Source organism: Sylvia atricapilla, chromosome 25, assembly GCF_009819655.1.
Source record: "Sylvia atricapilla isolate bSylAtr1 chromosome 25, bSylAtr1.pri, whole genome shotgun sequence".
NCBI lineage: Eukaryota > Metazoa > Chordata > Aves > Passeriformes > Sylviidae > Sylvia > Sylvia atricapilla.
This window is the reverse complement of record NC_089164.1, coordinates 5,899,460-5,922,218: the sequence shown is the minus strand read 5'-3', so window position 1 is coordinate 5,922,218 and position 22,759 is coordinate 5,899,460. Positions and strand designations below refer to the sequence as shown.

The window sequence follows — 22,759 nt, the reverse complement described above, 5'->3', positions numbered from 1 at the left end:
GGTAATAAAATTAATATTGCTGCTCTCTAGACAAAATCTTTCAATTTCTATGCCAGGTATTCTCATGCAATGACTTTGTGCATTTGAGAGATTTAAGAAGTGACCCATCCTCACAGGAGTTGCCTATACAGGGCACACTTGAATGCTTTCCTCTGACAGCGAGTAAACAATAGCCACAAAGGCAGCACATTTTCACTTGAATCTGGCCTGATTTCATGGACACACACACACATGTGGACGGACCTCTAGCAGAATCCCAGAATGGTTTGGGCTGGAAGTAACCTTAAACCTCATCCAGTCCCACCCCCTGCCATGGGCAGGGACACCTCCCACCATCCCAGGTTGCTCCAAGCCCCATCCAACCTGGCCTTGGACACTTTAGGGATGAGGAAGCCACAGCTTCTCTGGGCAGCAGCCAGTGTTCATCCCTGGTCTCAGCAGAGGCAGCTGCAGGTGCCTTCAAAGGTTTTATTACATGGCAGCTGCATTCCAAGGACATGCTGACTCCTGTGCCCTGGTGCAGCTTCAGTCCATGGCTCACAGTGCCACTGCAGATGTGCTGTTGTTCAAGTGGCTTCTTACACAAATCTGTGGTGGTTTTGTCTAACAAGGCTGGGGTGCAGACTGGGTTATGCTGACAGGACTGGTTAATGCCTGTCCTCATTCTCTCTCTCCCATCTTCCTGGACTTTTTAATAGCTGCGAAGTGAGAAGGAGACAAGAAATAAGCTGATTGAAGCTGACATGAATGGGAAGCCTCAAAACAGACTCTTCACCAAGTAAGTCTCCCCCTCTTAGTTGAAAAGAAGCTGCCCAGGAAGTAATGGGAGAGCAGCTTCATTTCTCACAGCCAGCTGGCCTCAGCTGGGTCAAAAACGATTCACTGCTGTTTATTTCATGCATTTTTTTTCCATCTGAGCACTCAAATATAGTTTTAGTTGTGTCTTAACATACCCACTGAGTGGTGGAGCAAGGGCCGGTGTTTGGTTCTCCAGCTTCTGCTCTGGCTGAGGATTGATCAAATCTTTGGGCTGGGAACTGCACCTTTTAGTTGCACAGAGTCCTACAGCCCAACGGCTGTGTTATGTGGCACTAGAAAAGGAGAGATCGCATTTTTGTGGGTGGAAAAATGCTTGCAGAATTAGAAAATGTGAGACTGGCAGTGGAATCTGTGGCAAATTAGCAATGATGGAATTGCTGGAGTGTTCAGTTTGTAGATGGATTTTATCCTTTGCTTGTTCTGTAACTAGTAAATCATGTGTGTGTGTCCTTGAGAAGTGCAACTCAGATAACTTGCTTGCCTAGTCCTAAAACTTTCCTATTTTGCAGCAAAGAGAAGATTCTGTATGAGGAAGACACGTTGAAGTCCATGGAAACTGAGGAAGAGAACAAGGACTCTAGCAGTTCTAGTTCTGAAGAGGAAGAAGCTGAAGATGAAGTTTCGGAATCGGATGCTGAAAAGGAGTCAGGTAAGACTTAGTTCAGCCTTGAATTTAATAACTAGCTTAACCATTATCATTATTAATGTTGTTCTTGTTATTGTTACTAATTACATAATTAGTTGTTATGAACATGCTGAAAGTTTTACTTCCAGTGTATATGTACAGAATTTGGAGAAATGTGGTGCTACTGAATCACCTAAATCTGATTCAAATGCTGACTCCCAGGTCAGTATAACTATTAAAAAAAAAAAAAAACCTCTACAGATCCTATTTTAATTCTTACTTCCATCTCACATGTGTTGAAGATAACATGCGGTCCATAAACCTTGTTCTTGAACAGGGTTTTTTTCTTGTTGGCCCAGTTCAAGAAGAATCCTTATTTTTGAAGGGAAGCAGGTGAAGGTGTAGGAAGGCAATAGCTTGTTGTGTTCAGATCAGTCTGAAATGAAGGGCTGAGGCTATGAAGCTGTTCTGGGTGATTATAGAAGTGAGGAACTTCTGTTTTCCAGGCTGTGATGAATAATGATTGCAAAAGATAGTGGAAAATAAGGATTAAGTACACAGAGTCACAGTAGCATTTACATTATAGTATATTGCTGGCATCGTACTCCCATTTTTTTTTCCATAATTTCTGTGGCTTCCTTAATTAGTTTTAGAAGTGTTCATGTGTAGCACAGAAGGTTTAAATACAGATACTTAATTTTACAGTAAGTTAAGACTTATTTGTACTTAATATTCCGCAAACACAGATGCATCTTGAACTATGATGTGTTTAATGGTTAAACTGCTTTTAACACCAAGTTACTTACTATATCCAATATACTAAGAAATAGGTCCTGAGTGTGTAGTTTAAAGCTCTATCGTGCTTCTGTGCCAGTAAAATTGTCACCTGTGTTAGGACTGTATCATGTTGGGTCAGGGTGAAAGGGGTAGAAAATCCTGTCTGGGAGCTACTGCTGCACCAGCTAGGCATGGCAGTAACACAGGAAGATGATCTTGGGGCTTTTTAATCAAGCAAGTCTAGTGGACAAGTCTGTGGTAGAAAGAGACATGCAGTACAGGTCTTATATATTTTGTCCATTAATCAGGGGCTTACCCTGATTATATACATATTTCTATAAATATAAATTATAGCTGTCTAGCTGAGTGCCAATGCTCATAATCCTTGTAAACATGGTGGTAGTTTGACCAAAACAACTCAAATGTTTCCACACCTATAATACCTGGAACTGTGTGGGGTTTAACTGAGTTGGGAGCAACCTAAGATCCTTCAGCAGGGAAAGGTCTGCAGCACTCAGCATTAAATTTTGTGTAAAGCCAGAACAGGTTTCTTTATTGCATTAATTCACTGAGCAAAGCACATTGTAGGAGTCTATGTCAAACCACTGAAGCTAATAGAAATGGGAGACAAGAAGCGTTCAGGTAATGATTCAGCTTCAGGCTTTGTTACCTGTACTCTCCTTTCCGGGAAAGATTATTGGTCCTTTGAGAAATTTCCATCAGAACTGAAATCCCACCTTGTAAACTCCTGAAATATCTGCTAAGAGGAGTCTGGACTTGCCCAGCTGGATGGAGACACAGCTGTCGCTTGCTGCATATGTCATTGGTGGATCACATCTTTGGCACTCTCTTTAAAGCAAGCTTCTGTAAGGTAACAGCATCAGCCCACATTATAGGAGGACTCCAAAGAGAAGTAGGATTTTTCATTTTGGTAATGAAAACAATAATCATCACAGTATTACTGATTTCAAAGACAGAATATGGTATTCCTGCACTGATCCCCCAGTGTGGGCAGCAGGACAGGGAAGATTCTGCCCCTGTGCCCTGCTCAGGTGAGGCCCCACCTGCAGAGCTGCCTCCAGCCCTGGGGTTCCAGCACAGGGAGGATGTGGAGCTGGTGGAGTGAGTCCAGAGGAGGCACCAGGATGATCAGAGGGATAGAGCAGGTCAGCTGGGAGGAGAGGCTGGGACAATTGGGATTGCTCAGCCTGGAGAAGAGAAGCATTGGGGTGACCTCATTGTGACCTCCCAAGACCTGATGGGAGCCTGCAAGGAAGATGAAGAGAGACTGTTTACAAGGGCCTGGAGTGACTGGACAAGGGGAAATGGCTTCAAACTGACAGAGAGTAGGTTTAGATAGGATACTAGGTAAAAATTTCTCCCCATGAGAGTGGGGAGGCCCTGGCACAGGTTGCCCAGAGAAGCTGTGGCTGTTCCATCCCTGGAAGTGCCAAAGGCCAGGCTGGATGGGGCTTGGAGCAATCTGGGATAGTGAAAGGTGTCCCTGTGCATGGCAGGGGGTAGAATGAGATGGGCCTTAAGGTTCCTTGCAGTTCAAACCAATCTGGGATTCTGTGGTTATGTGTTTATCTGGTCAACATTTTACATGCTTGGATTGTACAGGAGGCATGGGTATGAAAAGATAAATATTATTCCCTTACTCCTCTTCATTTTCTGTAATATTCTCATACCTTTATCATTCTGAGCAATGCTGGGCACATGGATTATGACTGTTGTTCTAAAGTATTCAAAGTCAAGATGAAAAAAAAAAATCTGAGTGATCTTTTTAAACCTGAAAATTCCAGTCCCTTTAGTAGTTGAGCATAAAGCAGGACATATAGAAGCTGGCAGTGTAACACAAAGTTTATTTTGAGGTGTGTTTTGAAGAGTCTCAGGTTACGATTAATTTGTTGAATTTGCAGAGACTGTGAGAGGAGGAAATTGGATGAGGGAAGCAGTGAAATTGTTGGAAGGCTTCAGAGTAGTATGTTTCTTATAATCTGTAAGAAAGTTGTGCTCTTCAGACAAAAGCTAATGGCATTAATGTCACTTTATTCATTTTGAAGGCAATTAATTTGTCATCGACCTCTTGTAAATAAGAGAAAAATCAGTATAAAATTTTGTGGTGATCATCTGTGCTGGGAACCATGGAAGCTTTTAGTGTTGTTTTGTTTAAAAACCATCCAAACAAAAACGCTTATCCAAAAACCCTTACAAAAAAGGAATTAGAAACCTAAACTTTTACTCTTACCAATTTTGTTTTGAGGAGATTGAACTCATCCTGCCTAGTTTCTCTTGTCTGGAATTCATAATGTTTATTGCTGAACTTTTGGTAGAATAAAATGTGGGACCCTGCCCAAAGCCAGTGCTGCCAGCAGAGTCCATCCGCCTTCTGCAGTCAACTGCTCCCAGTCACACTGCTCCCAGTTAGTCCTTCCCAACCTGTCATTAGCACTTTAGCCTGTGCCCTTCTAATTAGGCTTGACCCTAAAAGCTAACCTGTGTGCTATAAACTTCCAGAACAGGCTCCCAGTGCCCATCCAGCCCAGCCTGGAGTGCTGCTGTCACCTTCCCTTCCCTCAGTGCCCTGTGTTTTACAGGCCCCAGTTACAAGAATGAGCAGCTGTCAGCAAATGGCAGCGCATCCTTCCTTGTCCATGGGCATTTCCATGGACTTGGATTCCAAGTATGGCAGGCCAGGTCTGCAGGGAGGAGTAGGGGATTATCTATTGTCCCTTCCCCAGGGGTGGGTGAAAGTGCATCCGAGGGTTCAGCTCCAGAACTGAGATCTGCTGCTTCACAGAGAGAGAAAAGTGGCTGAGAAGCCATTCTTATGCAGACCCAGAAACAGCTGGAGCTGTGCCAGGGGATAATTAGGCTGGATATCAGGAAAAGGTTGAGCCTCCAGAGAGTGCTGGGCACTGCCCAGACTCCCTGGGGAATGGTTGCAGCCCTGAGGCTGTCAGAGCTCCAGGAGTGTTTGGACAAAGCACTCAGGGATGCACAGGGTGGGATTGTTGGGGTGTCTGTGCAGGGCCAGGCGTTGGACTGAATGATCCCTGTGTGTCCCTTTCAACTCAGGAGATTCCACGATTCTTTGTCTCTAATTCAGGCTCTGTAAGTCCTGCTAACTTCCTGTTATTTTAAAATGATTCTCTTTTTTCTGTGTCCTTTGAATCCTTATTTTTCTAGTACTGAGAGTATTTGTTACAGAAAGATCGATCTTCATCCTGCAAGGTGCCGTCCTCCCAGATGCTCCATTCCAAATGACTCCAAATGTGTAACAGCAGATTTTTTCTTCCCTGCACATACTAGTCCAAGTATGATATTTGCTAGGACTGTTTGGGTGCTTATGCTAAAAATTACTTTTATTTTTTTCAAGCCATGAATGTGTGAGCCTCATAGCTATAAGGAAAGCTTTGATTGGTGGGTGTAGGTACATCATCTCTCAGGCAGGTTTCGTGTGCCTGGGTTTATGGTGAATAGCCTGTCTCCAGTCTGTGCTCTCCTGTCAAATGAACCTATTTATTGCCTATTTCTGCTTACTCTCCCCCTGGTAATGTCTGGTGGATGTTCTTCTGTCAAGCATGTGCATAGATACAAAAGATAAACGTGATACTGGGCAGCTGCATTTGCCTAACAAGCAGGGAGCCAGCTGTGAGCTTGGACAAGGGTTGCTTGGCTTGTTTGGAGCCCAAGTAAAGGCTTTTCTTGGGCAGCAGTCCTGGCTTCCTGTAGAAAAATGGATTTTGCTGCAGAAGACCAGAAATTCTGCCCAGCAGCACAAGCAGTGCAGAGAACTGTGCAGTGAAACCCAGCACTAAGCACTCAGAGCTCTGGGCTGTACCACACTTTTGCTACAGCAGAAACAGCATGTGCCCCTTTTTATCCCAAGATTTACTAGGGAAGAAATTCCCAGAGAGGAAACAAATTCGTGAAAACCAAAAATCCTGCGTGTCCTTTTTATGGTGCTTTCTGCAAAGATTTTGCTTATCTGTGAGGATCAGGTACAAAAGCTTTGCCTGCCAGTTGTATCCATCCTATTCTTTAGGAAATGGGAAGCTCCTTGCAGAAAGCCATGACATCTGACAGTGCAGAAGGCACTGATATCTCTGTGATCCAAGGAGACTGAGGTCACACAGCACTGGAGTGCAGGCCACACTCTGTGTAAAGAAGGGGCTCGGAAGCGCAATACTGAAACGTTTGGTTTCTCTTCTTGTTTAAAATTGTAGAGAGAAAGGAAGAGCCCTTTGCCAACCACTCCAGCCGTGAATCCAGGCCCAGCATCACTGAGCAAATGCCACCACCCGAGCCCAACTCGTTCACTGCATCTGCCAGAAGAGTAAGTGAATTTGGAATCAGTGGGGACTCCAGCAGTGCTCAGAAGCAGAAGGTGTTATTGGGAGATGGATGCTCTGAAACCAGTCTTCAGAGGACTTTAAGACTTGAATTTAGAAAAGTTCGGTAGTATGAAATTCTGATCAAGATGTGTGTTAACAGCAGTGTAGGGACAATACAGTTCCTCTTGTGTCTCTGACCCTCCAAAGCAAACTGTGGTGAAGAAACCCAGCATACAGCACATGCTCTGTGTGCTGTCAGTTCTGAGGGGATTGGTGCCAGTGTCTTCTCAGCAGATCTGTCACCAGAGCTGATTTGTGCCCGTGTGCCAGTAGCGAGTTCAGCGCCATTGTCCAAGGTGCCTCTGACTTGCCAAAACCAATTGAGTCACTGGTGTGATGTTACTGCCCAGCAAGCAGAGGCCGGTTTGCATGTGACTGGCCAGCTGGGCTATAAAAGCTTTGAAAGGTGAAGTGGTCACTAAAATCTTACGTGAATCCTCCAGCTCTCAGATCACTCAGCTAAATGGCACCAGGAGACTCTGCTCAGCACAGGACTCCTGTCATGTGCTGCTGCTTTTTGCACCAGACTATGGAGAAAACAGCACAAACACCTGGCTCAGGGTTGAAGCACTCAGTGCTTGTCAGAGGGAAATGTTTCTTGCTTTAGTCACAGTTTTTTATTTTTTGCGTGCAACTGAGTGTAACCAAGATCAAATGAAACAGAACTCCTCTGGGCATTGTCCAGGCTGGCTTACCAGGGGAACTGTTAGAGGTAGAAGGATGCTGGGAAGTGTGAGCACATCAGTTAACCTTTTCCCAGCTGCAGAGGTTTGGTTTCACTCCTTTGAGCTGTTTAACGCAGACTAAGGGTGTTAGGGTGTAGAAGCTGGCCTGTGAGCAGAGCAAATATTGATTTGACCTCAGTCACTTAAGACCAGCTTCTTTACCATCTCTCACCTGTTTGGTTTTCTGTAATTCTCTTTGACAGACTGGGCTTTAGATTGTGTTTCCCTCTATTAGAGAAGTTATTAGTATGTGCTGTTCCTGTGTTGTTCAGAATTTACAGATGGCAGCTTTTGCTGTGGTTTTGAGCATTCTCTGAGGAAAGCATCAAAACTACATGAAAATGTAGTTGGAGCTGTGTAGCTCAGTAGATTGGCAGTGCTAGAAGTGCTGGAGTACAGATTAACTCTTTGCATCTACATTGAAATGACATGAGCTGAAAACATTGCTCAAATACTGCAGGTGTAATTTTAGCTTGGCAGTCTTCAGACAGTGAGTCTGAGGGCAGAGCTCCCCAGTAGTTCCATTTACTCTGAATAGTGTCAGATAGTTTGTGTCAGATAGAATGTGGTATAATAATGCTTAGATCAGCTTTGATCAAAAGCCTTGTCTGCCCAGGGACCATCAGAAGCAACTAGAGAACACAGTCTTACAGGAATTCCCTACGATATTCCAGCAATTGGCGTTTCAGGGACTCACTGAACCTGGTGTACTTCTCGTCTTCATTAGCCCCTGTTGGACTTTTCCTCTATGCTGTCACTTTTTGATTGGGATGTCCTCTAATGTCCAGTGGTAAAAAGAGTCCTTCAGCTTAGTTAAAAACTCTACAAAGCTCCCTGTCCCATTAACCTACCACACACTGGGTCTGTTTGCTGTTCCTTTGTGGGCAGGACCACCCTTCTGTGTGCCACTGTGGGTTTCATGTACCTTGGCCATATATCAGCCTGGAGACAGATATACTGAATGTCTCCTCGTGCAAAACATCTCTTGCTCTACTCATTCTTGCTGCCTTTCCCTGAACTCTTCCCTTCTTGTTAACTGCTGCTGAGCCCTGGAGCTGAGCTGTGTGTGGTACCAAAGGTATGATTGTACCATGCAGTAACACAGAGCCACAGTGGTTATGTGTTTTGCATTCTCTACTTTTCCAATAGTTCCTAATAATGTGTTTGCTTAATTTCCTGTACAACTTGGTGCTTAGCCCTGTACAAGTATCTCTTGTGATGCTTTGGCTGCATTCTTGAATAGCAGTGGGCAGCCTTTTGAAAGACTTAGTTAACTGTAGCTAAAGTCACACACTTAAGCAGTTGTACATTTAAGCAGTTGTGTATTTAAGGACTAAAATATGCAGATTGGAAGTGCCTCATGTAACAAAAAGCACAAAGGCCCATTCTATGGATGTACAGTTAACTGCCCATGGAAGGGGCTTCTGCAAGGCTGTTCTGTTCAAAGTAGGATTAAGCTTATGTCATGTTGCATTGTCCTACCTGAGCTCAGCTGAGTATAAAAGGTCTCTGAGGATAGAGATGCTGTACTCCCTTACTCCCTATCCCAGTGCAGCTTCACTCCTGCCAGGAGTTATGTCTCCATGTCAGCTGGGATTTCCCAAGTGGAAAGTTGTCTGTTCTCCTCTCTTCACTGTTGACTGTAGAGAAGATTGGTTCCATGTCCTCTGTAAACCTACCCCCAAGTAGCAGAGCAACTGAATCCTGTCTTTGCTTTCTCTTTTCCATGCTAAACAATCCAAGTTTCCTCAGTCTCTTCCTTTACAGTGTTGTTGGCTACAGCTCCCTGGTGATCTCAATGGCTTCTCCTGGACTCCACTGGTGTGAGGGGTTTATTTGCAGCTAGTTCTGTAAGACCTGAGTACTTGTTTTTGGTTTTCTGCCTTTGCTGAATAATTCCCCTTTCCTAAATGGATGATAATAAAAGCTTCATTGTTCCTTACATTCTTTCCTCAAAGCTGGAGGAGGGCACTGTGTAGGCAAAGACCTGCACAGTGACAGAAGATTCCTTTCATTCTCTGTTCTTGAGGATGAGGCACTACAGCAATTTGCATCCCTGTGAGTTCACCTTGAGCTCTGTCCTGTAATTTAAGTGAAGCAGGAAATAAGTAATTCTATCTTATAAGTCTAGCCCAGCAAAAACTGGAGCTTTTTGAAACGCTTTCTGAACTTATTTCTGCTCTTCCTTTTTCTGAATGTCCCTGTTTCCCCTCCACAGTTCAGTTGGCTCAGCAAGTCAGACGAGCAGAAGGATGAGTCACCTTCCTCATGGCGGCTGGGCCTGAGGAAAACTGGCAGCCACAACATGCTGAGTGAAGTTGCTGCCACTCGTGAGGCACAGAGGGATAAAACTTCTTCTATCTATCGCTCCTCATCCAGCCCTCGGATATCTGCGCTGTTGGACAACAAGGAAAAGGTTTGGCTTTCAGCAAGGATGTTTTAGTGTATCCACTTTACCACACAGGTGTAAACCCTTTTCTGTTTGAGTTATTGCTGGGATTTGTATCCATAACAAACATGGATCCCTTTCAGTCTTACTTTCTGTTCTTTTGAAAAATATTTTCCTCCTATCAGTTGTTTCTCCAGAACTGGAGTTTGGTGCCCCTTTGGCTTAATTCCTGCTCAGTTTGGACCGGGCTGGCACTGAACAAGGGCTGTCAGACATGTTCTTTACCAGAAAATGTCCAATCCAGAAATTGTCTGAATAACAGCATATACCTGCAGTGGAGATTGTCCTTCCCTGTAGTTTACATGGATTCCTCCTCCTTACACCAGCTGCATTTGTAAATCCCGTGTCACGTATTCAGTGACTGTAACTTCTCTGCTGCTGGGTAGATGCCTCATCCCTGGAGGTGTTCAAGGCCACCTTGGATGGAGCTCCAGTCTAGTGCACTAAAGATCCCTTCCAACTCAAACCATTCTCTGATTCTGTGATTGACAAGTTATTCTCTAAGTGAGAACATGCTTTTATTCACTACCATGGTCATCAGGAAATCCCTTTCAGAACTGATATTTCAATGCTGTGGTATGTGTTCCCCAAGTAAGTTGCCTTAAACCAGCTGGTAGGAGAATGCTTTCTTAGTTGAAGAAATTTAAAAATTAATTAATTTGCCACTGTACGTGCTGGAAGGGTAAAAGATGTAGCTGAAGTTCCTCTTTTGCTTCACCAGGACAGAGACAACAAGAGTTATCTTGCCACCATAGTCCCCAGAAGACTGAGCAGTACAAGTGATATAGAAGAAAAAGAAAACAGGTGAGACTGGCTGAAGTTAATGCTCCCTCTTCCATCCTGTCAATACTACTTCTGGAATATAATTATTCTGTAGTCATGCTTTGTGTATTTTCTCAGCAGTCTCAAGTACACAGGAATTCACAACAGCAAGAGCCAGCTCTGTCTATAAAAGTTCTGGTATGTTGGTTTTCATTTAGGTGAGCAGGAATCAGCAGACTGGTTCCTCCACCCCCTATTCACACAGGCACAGCCTCCATCCAGGCAAGCAGATTTTAGGATCCTTTTTCCTTTTAATATGCAAGTGCCTCATTTTGTAGCTGCCACCTGCACTTGTACTTGTCACTTGCTCAGCAGTCACCTTCAGTCCCTTCGTTCACACCTCTGTCACTTGAGATTCACTCAAGCTTGTGAACTCTCCCATGTAGGAACTGTTTCATTCCAGGGCTGTTTTTACAGTCGGTGTGTATAGATGTCCCTGAATAGAACCATAGTCTAAATGGTGTATATATATGCAGGATTTCTAGATGTATTTGAGGAGTTGGTCTCTATCAGCAGCTTCTTCAGGGGCCTTTCAGTGCCTAAAGGGGCTCCTGGAGAGCTGGAGAGGGACTTTAGACAAGGTGGTGGAGTGACAGGTCAAGGGGGAATGTCTTCCACTGCCAGAGGGCAGGAATTGGGAAGGAATTTTTCCCTGTGAGGGTGAGGAGGCCCTGGCACAGGCTGCCCAGAGAAGCTGTGGCTGCCCCGTGCCTGCAGGTGTCCAAGGCCAGGTTGGATGGGGCTTGGAGCACCCTGGGCAAGTGGAAGGTGTCCCTGCCAGGGCAGGTAGTAGGACAGGATGAGCTTTAAGGTCCCTTCCAATCCTAGCCATTCTATGATTCGCTTTTTACTAGAAGGAATAAAATTTGACTAGAAGGAATAAAAAAGTAGCCTCATTTCCAGCTGCTTCCCCAACAGAGGAGGACAGGCACATGAAGAGCAGTGGCTGTGAACTGTAGTTGTTGGGCAGGAGCTGTGGCAGATGACAGCCTGGGAGAACTTCATCAGAGCTTGAGATTCTTTGCTGATCTTTTGCTGGAACCTCCCTGCTGTGTTCTTGTTCACTCTCAGGCAGTCTCTGAGATCCAGAGTTTAGCAAGACAGTTTGTGTCTGTTGATGGGCTCAAGAAGGTTTGGCAGAGGCTGCTCCTGAGTGGCACATCCCGCTGTAGCTGCTGACAAGTGTCCTTTTCTGGGTGGAGTGGGGACTGGCTGAGGACAACTGACCTTCAGGAACAGATGGTACCAGGCATGCTGTGTAGTACAGATTTTTTCCCAATATTCTTTCCTTTCAGAACATTTGGGTTTTGCTTTCTGGAACCCACAGGTGTCTTGAGAGAGCATCAGTCTGAGCATGACAATTGGAAATGAGAAATAATTGCAGGCCAATGGGAGAATGGATTGGTGCTGCATTACAAGCTCCAGGTCCTGTCCAGCACCAGGAGAGAGCAGGATACACTGCCTAAGTGTGCATTAACATTAAGGAAAGAGCCCTGTTTTCAGATAACCAGGGTAAATAGGATTACTAGGAATTTCTTGATAAGTTGTCAGGTAGCTTTAGGTACTGTAAATATTTTTTTGTTGTTTTCTGCTTCATGATTTTGTGGTGGACCTGGTAGTGCTGGGTTAATTGTGGGACTCGGTGATCTTAGAGGACTTTCCCAAGCCTGATGATTTTATGAAAGGCTTTGCTGTGCTGAATTGCTTTTGTCCTTGCCTGGATACCTTGAAGAATAAAAGTTTCCTTGCAATTCCAATATCTGCCCATTTACACTTTGATACAGACAGCAGTGACAATATTAAATGACACTATTTAATATGTTAAATTACTTTTATGGACAATCTGAATTTCATTTGCAAGTTTTCTGACTAAAAAGGATCTTGTTCCTCTTTATGCAAAACATTACATCATCTGTGGTCCTGAAGTGAGCTGACAAGAGCAAGAGCTGATGTTAAGGCCAGAACAGGTGTTTCTCTGAGCTGTGTCACCTGAACAATGAAGCACATAGGTGTAAGGGAAGGGTCTGTGAAAGTGCAAAGGAACCAAAAGCAGACTCAGAGTTTTTTCTAAGCAAAGCCTGTGCTCTCTCCTGCTTCAGAGAATCCGCTGTGAACCTGGTGCAGAGTGGCTCCTACAGCCGGCAGCCCTGGAGGGATGAGCCAAAGGGAAATGAAGCTCCCCACTCTGGTGCACCTGCTACCTATGTATCCACTTACTTGAAAAGGTATGTCCGGGTCTAAGACAGACCTGTGGGTTCTCAGGCAGTTTGAACCACTCTTAACATGCCTCCCAGATCTCACCTTCCTGCTTGTTGCTTCCTGCGTCTTGTAACTGGGCTTGGGACCCTCTTCTGCTAAGAGCAGGGAAGAAAAATTATGATTTTTGATATTTGTCATGCTAAATAGCGTTTTTAAAGGCTATAATTTTTATTAATTTGCAAATTTCTGGACTTAATTTAGATACTCTTGTTCCCATAACTTAAATGCAGTGTTTTCTCTGTTTAATGCTGGTGTTATGGTTAGAGAATAAAACCAAAATTGATCATAAAAACAGATTAATATAATAAGACTCCAAAAGCATTGTTCAGATAGCTCTTGGTGAGTAAGTTATAGCTTACCTCTAGTTTTGGTTTATATTAGTCCATGTTTATGATATTATAAGAAAGTAGCAGTGGTCTTGTGCATACTGTACAGCATTTGCTTAGGAATAAAACTGATGCTTCCTCTGTTGTTTTGTAAGGCAGTAAAGAAGCAGTTTGTTCACAGTGCATGTGAAGTTGTTGAGGCTGATTATTGATAAAGAAGCCAGGCAGAAGCAGGAAGTTCTGCAATTCCAGGCAGGACTCCTGTGACTGCCGTGTCCTGGACCCCCTTGGGAGACAGAGCCTCAGTGTCCTTGAGGTACCAGCTAATGGCTCTCTAAGTGAGCTGAAGTAATGTCCTGCTCTGCTGAGGCAAACAGTGTGTTGCTGGGTTTTCATGTGAGCAGGAGGATCAGCAGTGCCAGCACCTCACTTTTATTTCAGCTAGTACTGGAGACCATCAAAACAGCCTGTAATAAACTTGTCACACTGCAAAGCCGCTTTGTTTCTGCTAAAGGAAAACAGCAGCAATAGCTTAAGGTTTTAGATTGAGCGTCACCAGATTCTGGGCCTTGAGGTGAATAACTATCCTGAAGAAGGAACAATTGCTTGAGATACTTGGGAAGAGGCAATTTGTTCCAGTGTTAGTGCTGTACAGGTAAGTGGTGCTCAAGGTGGTGTGTGGCTAGTTGCTGGGCACATACACATCCATTGCCACAAAAGGTGAAGCAGCCCCTTCAAGCAGAAGCCTTCTGCTCTGCTGGTCCATTCCCGTGATTTCACAGCTATCCTGGGATGTGATGACAGCCCAGCCTCCATAGCTTGTCTCTCTCTGAAGCTGGTCTGACAAGCTGCAGCTGATTACATTGGAAAACTTTTGCCCCTTGCAGCTGGCACACCTGTGCTGCTTCCTGAGCTGAGAGACAGCCCAGTCACCCCCAGGCAGTCTTAGAAACATTGCTGGTTTATCCCAGCTAATCCTGCACCAGAGTTAGTGTTGCACTCACTCACTTGGACTGTATTTCCTTGGTTAAAGGGTACAGAGAGTGGGAAAGGTTTGGGCTGCAGTGAGATGTCACTAATACTGAGTTCTTTTCACAGAGGCTGAATTCTGGCCTTTCATAAGAGAATGACTGGTTCACAAGCAGGTACAGAGAATAGCTTTGTCAGGTAGGAATAGATACGCTTCTAAAGGAGAGATCAATGGGTTCACATTTTATATATAAATAATAAAGCCATGATCAATTAGTTTTCTGTAGGAGAGCAGAGAGAAATTGAATATGATTGTATTGAACTTTTGATTTCTCCAGCCTTGTGCATCCACACCTAAGATAAGGAAACGAACCTGGTCAGACATAAGCGTTTTGTCATTTCCAAGTATTAGCAAAACTCTGAACACAGCTCCAAAAGGTGAAAGCTTCTTCTTAGGGAGGAAGAGTCCAAGGGAATATGACACGCTTGGATGTCACTGAGGCCATGACTGTGTACATCTGCAGCTCCCCTTTGCCTCAGCATTTGACTAATCTCCATAAAGATCACAGACTGGGTTGGATTGGAAGGGACCTTAAGTCCCAACTCCTTCCACCGCCTGCCATGGGCAGAGACGCCTTCCACAAACCTGGCCTTGGACATTTCCAAGGATGGGGCAGCCACAGCTTCTCTTGGCAGCCTGTGCCAGGGCCTCCCCACCCTCACAGGGAAGAATTCCTTCCCAATATCTCATCTAACCCTATATGTGTTCTTTAAGTGCTTTATATGACGCCTCAAACATAAAATGAACAACAGCAACAGACCCTCTTAAGATGGGGCAAAAGCAGCTTTTTTATTTTTTTAAAGCGAGGGGCAAAATAACTTGCAGCAATGTTACTAATGTTCTTCAGCTTTAGTTGAAACAGATATCAATGCTCTCTCTGTCGTGGTACTGGCAGTTGTTTTGCTTTATTTGTGTGTACCACTGGCCCAGAAATCTACAGAACCCTGCTCTAATATGGTGGTGTCCATTTTAGTGTGTACTGGCCTTCAAAAATCCAGGTCACTTGGACTGTAAATGAAAGGATGTGGAGGAAAACTGGCGTAGCAGGTTGGAGTAGTTCAGCATCCTACATTTGACATCAGCCAGAAGTGCTGACTCCCAGGAAGGCCTCACACCAGAATGAAATCCTTCAGCCACACAATTTCTCCTTCATTTCACATTTTTACATATACTTCCATGCTGGTTCTGGTTCCATAAAAGCCATTGCAGTGAGCCAGGAAAACAGTCCCTGCACCCCAAACTCTGTTTCTGACAGCAGCTGGTTTTGAAGGAGAAGTTGAAAAAGCCAGAATAACTTCAGAGCAGTCTTCTACCTCCCACACTCTCCTTACTTCCAGCAATCAGGAATTTAGGAGCCGGGAGTTATATTTAACCATTGTTCTTAATAGCCACCACTTCCATACCTAAATCCTAGTTTGATCTCTGCAATACACCATGGCAGTGTGTTTAAAAAAGTAGTTACGTGCTTCGTGCAAACCTTTTTTATTACCACATGTAGAAGCTTTTTAGGAGAGTGAAGGTACTTAAGTTAAAATTTTCAATGGCTTACAAGTATTTCTTTAAAGTCAGAAGTATTTCTTTTTATTGGTTTGAAATGTTGCTTTACATTTCATTGCACATTCCCTGATGGTTCTGTTGTGGTGATAGTGTTAGAGAATGAGGAGCAGTGTGTCAGTGCCTTTTTTTATTTTTAATGTTGAGTTCTTCAGCATAATTTCATATTCCTCCCTTTCACAGACTCCTATGGACACAGCTGTTAATTAACAGGATTCCCTGACTAACCTTTATATTGCAATTTTCTGGTCATATTCAGATCGGATGTGAACAATGGAGTAAATGCCTTGGAGTGCTCCTCGCACTGTTCAGTGCCACCCATGCAGGAGGACAGGCTGGGAGGTGGATTCTTGCAAAGGTGGCGATGCCTTGGCTCCCTTGGGAGCAGGAGTGTGTTCCTAGTGCCCCAGCACTACATTTCTATGCCCATGGGTGTGTTGGAGCTGGAACAATGCCATCCCTGTGCCCTCTTCCTCCATTCCTCCTCCGCTTTCCCTCTTATCCTCCACATTACTGCTCTCCCAGGCACCTGGTGCTGCTTCCATCTTCCTCACCCACTGCCTTTCCCTTCTGAAAGACAATCCTTGTCAAGGCTTTCTTGATAACCCTCCTGCATCCTCCCCTCCTGACCAAGTTCCTTCTCTCTCTTGCAGCCACCCTCGTGCCACTGCCTCTCTGCCTCGGGCTCTCCTAGGATGGTGCCACATCAACTCTGTTCTGCTAGGGCTGCCACCACCCTTTCCCCTTTTCCCCTGCTGATCCTCTCCTTCCTTCCCCAGACAGAGGCTCCACTGCCATCCTCTCCTCAGGACACTCATTTATGCAACTCCACGACTGCTTGCTCCATATGCCCACCCCAGCCAGGTTCCTCTTCCCACTCCCACCCTCCTCCCAGCCCATCTCCGGGGCTTGTCTTTTCCCTCTGGAGCAGAGAGCCAAGAAGGGAGGGACTTGTTTCCAACAGGACTACCTGCTCCTGCATGCTCCAAGCAGGACCAGCATTCCGGAGGAAGTTCTGTTTAGGCTCTGGCAGAGATTACTACCTGGTGACAATGACTGGCTTGTTCCTGTGTGACCTGGATATGGCAGGCAGCCATCAACTGAGGAGCCCAAATGGGAGGTTCCCCCCTCTGGAGGCCTTCCAGGATGCTCTGGAGCAGCTGGTCCCCTTTGGCTCCCTAGGGACCAGCTGCTCATACTGGGTGGGCTGGGAGCCTTGGCATGTAAAACTGGCTTGTAAACTGGGTGCCAGGGTGAACAGGACTGGATCCTTTCTCTGGCCTCCTGTCCTTGGCTGTGGTCCTGCCCCTTCCCAGTGCTATTTCAGCCTCAGGCTGCTCTCTGGATTCTTACTCTAGAACTGACTTCCAGTTCATTCTGTTGTCCCTGGCTTTCCATAAGACCTGCAGCTCTGTCCTGGCCCGCTTCTTTCCTCTAGGACAACTTTTATTCCTGTGCAGCCACTTCGGTCCATGTGTCCTGCCATGGGAGCCATTAGTATGCAGAAGGTGAGAGCCAGCCTTCCTAGCCTTTGATCTTTCAGACAGTCCAGTCTGACCGGTAGCAGCCGGGCATGCCAGATCCTGGGAAAGGTGTGGCAGGGCCCTGGGACCCACTAGATTGCTCTGTGCAGGCAGTGAGTAGCTTGTGTGCACGGCTTGGGCATGTGCAGGAAGGAGATTCTGCCAGATTTCATCAAGTCTGTTTCCAGAGATATGCAGCTTTTCCCACTAGAGTGGATTTTCTCTCCCATTAAGGGTGGATTTTCTCTCCCCTTAGGCTGGATTTTCTTTGAAAAAGTGAAAGGGTCCATCCTTGTGTAAGAGCCTTTCTGTCCTCCTCCGTCTTATCCAAAATATTAACTCAAACACTGTGTTCCAGTAAGATTGGTTTTCAGGCCTTGTTTTAAACTGGCAGAATATTATTTCCCTTGCTCATTCTTGAATATTTTTTGACAGCTGTGCTAGGTATTTTCTAGAAATACAGGTCTTAAAGAGAATTAAAGCCTGAACTGACCATTGTCTTTGCCAAAACTTTAAGCCACTGGAAATAAGTTCTTAAAACTGGAAGTCCTGGACATCCTCAGGGATGATGCAGCCAGACCAGTTTATGTCACTGTCTCCTTTCCTGCTTTGAGCATCCTCATCCTTGCACCTACCTTTCCCCAGGGCACAGGGTGCTCCGTGTGTCCTGCTTTCACTGCAGCAGGGTTTTTTCACTCCCTGATTCTCCCCAACTCAGCCCCATGCTGTTATTTTCTCACTGGAACTGAGCTGGGCTTAGCTAAGCAGGGTTCTGCTGGCACTGGCCTGTGTGGGCAACCAGCGACAGCTCCGCCTCTCACTGATCTCCTTGCACACGTTTTGCTGCCATGTGGTGCCTGCTCCCTTCCCAGCTGCAGGCCCAGCTGTGGGATGTGCTGTTGAATATTTACTGTGCTCTGAAGGATGTGATTTTGTGATGTTTTACAGTGCTTCATTTGGTAGAAGTAGTGACCTGAGCAGTCCCTACATTTCAGCCAGTCGCAGTCCATCTCTAGCTACCTCACCCACTGCCATTGGCTCATCTACCTCCCCGGGCACCCCGTGGCAACCTGTCTCTTGCTGTCCCACATTTCTCGGTGTGAACACTCCTGCTTCAGCCCACCACAACACCAGGTAATGGCTCCCAGCGGAGATAACACTCCAAAAGTCAGTGTTTGGGTTGGAAGTTCTGGAGCAGATTAGGGATTTGAGGTGTGCTTCCACGTGGGAAGTACTGATAAGCAGTTCCAGAATGCTGTACAATCCCAGAATAGTGGTGTTGGACAGTTTCAGTGGTGGGTGTGACTGGCAGGCAGGTGACAGCCCGCAGTGTGTCCCTTGTGCCCTCTGTCCCTGTGACACAGTGCGTGCTCACGCTGCCCTCAGGTGCTCATTGTACAAGCTCTTGGAGTTCCTTCTGCTTATTCACCAGATACATTTTACTGGTCATTTTTGCTACTTAACAGGGATGTGAAGGCTTTTAATTCTTCCGGCTCATTCTTCTCCCCAGTTTTGTAAAATTCATTTTACTGTGGCTGTTCTCTACAAACAGATGAGTGTAATGCGAGGAGGATGAACTGTCCATACTCCATCGAGGAGGTTGGGCTTGGCCAGCACTGGAGTTCACTTGCTTTGCTTTCCATATGTCTTCTCTATTTCAGAGCCCCTTTCAGGCAACAAACTGATTCTGCTGTAGAGAAAAACGCAGAGGGCAGCTGTGCCAGCACTCCTCTAGGTGTAATCACAAACCATGCTGTGCTCGGCACTGCCAACGGCACCGGGAATGCCGGGGCTGCCTCCGCCCCAGGGAAGGACCTCTCGGCTGAGGAGGCCAGGGAGCGCAGAAGGTCAGTGAGGAGTGGGCTCTGGTGGCCCCCTCCATGGGCAGCTGCCACACGGTGGTGATGGTGCGGGTGTAACAGGTGGTTTTTAGGTGCTCCAGGAAGTTCCCAGGCTGCTGTCCCTACTCTGTCTGAGGGTTTTGAACTGAGTCATCACTGACTTGTAGTTTTAATTTAGTTTCATAATTTTCTGCTTGTCTCTTCAGCATCTCAGCCTTTTTCTTCAGTACTAATCTCAGCTCCTAATCTCAGCCTGATCCCAGTGTGTTTGCAGGGACACAGCAGAGCAGCCACTCGCAGTGGGTTCTGTAAAATGAATCCCATCCTAAAAAGACCATTGTACTTAGATACATTCGGATAAAATCAGTCCCTCTGATTCAGCCCAGTTGTGTTTGCTTATGCCCTGATGGAGTCATCTGTGCTGCACAGGTCCCCCAGATTCCCTTTGCAGTTAGTGGGAGAAAACAAACATTCCTGGGGCGTATAGGTGTGTGACGCAGTAGGAGATGGACTCCAGCAGCAGCTGTGGCTTTTGATTGACTGGAAAGGCCAGAGGTGGAAGACTGCCATGTGCAGCTGAGGCCGTTCCAGCAGTAGCAGCAGTGGGAATGACTCCAGCTGGTGGTATCTCTTTCTTATCACGTGGTGTTATTTTAAGACTGGGGAAATACAAACCTGGGGAGACAGAGCTCTTTTTGAAGGAACTTTGCCCTGTACATTAATTAATTACAGAATATGAAATGATCCATATATTCTTCCTGCAAACAGGTTAACTTTTACAAAATCTGTCTCTTCCAATGGCATCAGTGAAAGCAAATACTAATGAATAAAATACACTGATGAACTGGGTGTTTCTAGCCAGCAGTGAGTTCATGCAGAGTATCTAGTGCTTGGATTCTTCCAAACTGTCATAGTGATTTATTGAAATACAGCCCTTCCTGAGTGCAGATAGTGCTCTGACATCTTAAATGGCCTGAGGCCTGCAAAAGCAGTAATGGGAATTACCAGCTTCCAAGAGTAAAGGTGGTGGGGCTGAGCTACTGCTCAGCTTCACCTGCAGCACATCCGAGCAAGGTGGGCTGTGCTGTTGGAAAATACTCAAACCTGTAATGGTGTTTAGGATTTTTTTTTCCAGACCTAGTACAGGGAGCACTTGGAAGGTATTAAAATGTTCTGGAGAAGCCACATTCATCAGCTTTGTGTGCAGGGACAGTTTGCACTAGCCACTGTAGGGTTTCTTTCGTGTGAAAACACTTGGGTTAGCCCTGGTAGTGCTTCTGTGTGGTCCTGTTGCAGTTTCTGGAGGTCACTTGGCTTGGGGTCATTTGTAGTTGAATCGAGATGAGCTGCCAAAAGATACTGGCAGCTCCCATGAGGTTGTGCAAGAGGACAGAGTGAATATTGTGCTCTTAGTTCTGACTTTATACCTTTCACAATGATCTCTCCATTTTAGCAAACCCAGAATCAAGTTGCAGAAGCAGATTTTTCCCTGCAGAAGTGGGCTGCTCAAAGTCCTCCCATACTTCTGGCACTGTCTGCAGATAGAGAACTGAACTGGGCTAGTTACTTGTAGATGCCCAAAAAAGCATCCATTAATATTACTGCATTGGCATTTACTGCCAAATCTGTTTCTATAAATAATACTGAAGATCTGTTTGTCTCCTGCATTTTTATTAGAGAACCATCTCCTGTGAATTATGGTAATGTAAAGAGAAAACACCAGAAAATTCCTCCCACCTTTAATTGATGCTTTGAAACTACTAAGAGGAAGAAAGCCCAGAAATTTTGTATTGTGTTCATGGGGGAGGAAACCGTACTGATGAATGTACATCTTCTCAGTGGGATAAAGTGACTGGGAGCTGCCTGCACATTGGAACTAGGAAACATGGACCCAGGGAGATAGGAGGCTGGAGAAGTCACCTGAACAGGAAACACTTATTAGAGAAGGAGACCAATTCCAGTAAAATAAAAAGGCCAATGGCAGACAGTTGTCAGGGCAGTGCTGTATGGATTTCACTTCCCAGCAGCAGCTGTTGCAGGAGTGTTTGGGCTGCTTCAGTGTTTCCAAAGCACCAGCTTGCTCTTAGCAACAAAAACATAAACAGGCTGATCATCTAATATTAGATCATAGGGATATCTCTGAACTTGTGGCCCTGCAATTATGTATGTGAAGCCGAAAGGTTAAAGCAGAAGAGGCTGCTTAGGGCTGGGAATGGCTGAGTGCTCTGGAGTGCTGGTTTGCATACTGTGGTGGCCAACAAGTCTTACTCTGCCCCATCACGATGTTTGACCCGTGGTGGTTCACCTGCTCCTTGTTTTCCAGCTGAATTGATCAGGAAGTTCTCCAGTAAATGCTGGGAAATAGTGTAAATTACAAGGGGGAGGAAAGAACAACCAGCAGAGGGACAGCGGAGCAGAAGTCTGTTTGGGGTGTGTGATGCCACATGGTGCCAGCTGGACTGTGCCCCATCAGTGCTGGGGCTGGATGTCCCAGGGGTTCAGCTTGTCTGCTGCCACATGTGCTCCATGTGTCCTGATGCCCATCCCAGCCTCCCAACACTGCCATGTGTGTTCTGTGTGTCCTGCTGCACATCCCAGCCTCCTGATGCTCCTCTGCAGCACTGCAGTGTGCTGCTGCCCTGAGCTGGAAATGTGCCATCTCCCACAGCCAGTGCTTGTGTGTTTGTGCCAGGCAGCTTCTTTTGGGGTTTTTTTTTCTGGGAATTTTGGAGCTGCTGATGAACAGTGCAGCCTGGCCGTTTGGATGATCTCCTGCCAAAAGCAAATTGTCTCCCATTGTCAGTGTGTTTGTCCACTGAACTCAAACAGCTCTGGCTCTGCCAAGAGTGGATTTCAACTGTGTGGATGTTGTGCCTACAGTACCTCACACAGACCCTGTTCTTCCTGGGGCAGAACTAATATCTTGCTCATTTCTGCTGGGTGCCTATAGATCATGGGGAATGGGGGGTCCTGTTGGTTGGAGCCTAGTGCTGGATTATCCACCTTCATCCAGAGTGACAGCAGCCACTAGTGCCACCAAAGGTTCTTCCCCAAGTTTTCTGCACCCTTGTCTGTGCAGGTTCAGTCAGGGTTCTAGTCATAGCTTCTCCCAGGAGTCCTGCACTGCAACTCCTGCAAGAGTATTCCTGGTGTCACAGATCTGGGCTGCTTGAAGCTCTGTTCTCTGGGCTTAGAAAGGGGCTGCAGAAGATCCTGCAATACTGCAGTGTCACTTAAGCCATGAGATATCTGTGCTGGAAGGAAAGTCTGGGAGATCTGGCTGAAGCTTTTCATACTCTGGAAGTTTTGGTTCCCAGAACAGCTGCAAGGTAACTGCAGCCCACAGCTAGCATGTGGGGTGAGACATGCTTTGCCTGAGAACTTCTGGAAGGCATATCTGTGCTCTCAATTATGTGGCCAATTTAAGAGGACTCTTGAATTTGAAATATCTCCTCGTTCAGCAAGAATTAGGATTTTAATTTTTTTTACCCCCTCCACCACTGTGTTTATACAACTGAATTCTGCCATTGTGTCTGTTCTTCCTGTTCCTCAGGAAGATTCCAGCAGGGTGGTTCCAGCCCTTGCCATCAGATGTGCTCTTGGAGACAG

At 45.8% G+C, this 22,759-nt stretch overlaps 1 protein-coding gene across 2 annotated transcripts in view; it reads left to right on the top strand.

The window, feature by feature from the left end:
- Window positions 1-22,759, top strand: part of PPP1R12B (protein phosphatase 1 regulatory subunit 12B) — a 132,712-nt gene that overhangs the window by 49,163 nt on the left and 60,790 nt on the right. For both annotated transcript variants that reach the window (XM_066335732.1, XM_066335731.1), the window contains exons 7-14: window positions 699-778; window positions 1,329-1,468; window positions 6,454-6,563; window positions 9,565-9,762; window positions 10,517-10,599; window positions 12,717-12,842; window positions 18,258-18,443; window positions 18,971-19,156. In XM_066335732.1, the coding sequence (XP_066191829.1) occupies window positions 699-778; window positions 1,329-1,468; window positions 6,454-6,563; window positions 9,565-9,762; window positions 10,517-10,599; window positions 12,717-12,842; window positions 18,258-18,443; window positions 18,971-19,156 (1,109 nt within the window). The remainder of the gene's footprint in view (window positions 1-698; window positions 779-1,328; window positions 1,469-6,453; window positions 6,564-9,564; window positions 9,763-10,516; window positions 10,600-12,716; window positions 12,843-18,257; window positions 18,444-18,970; window positions 19,157-22,759) is intronic.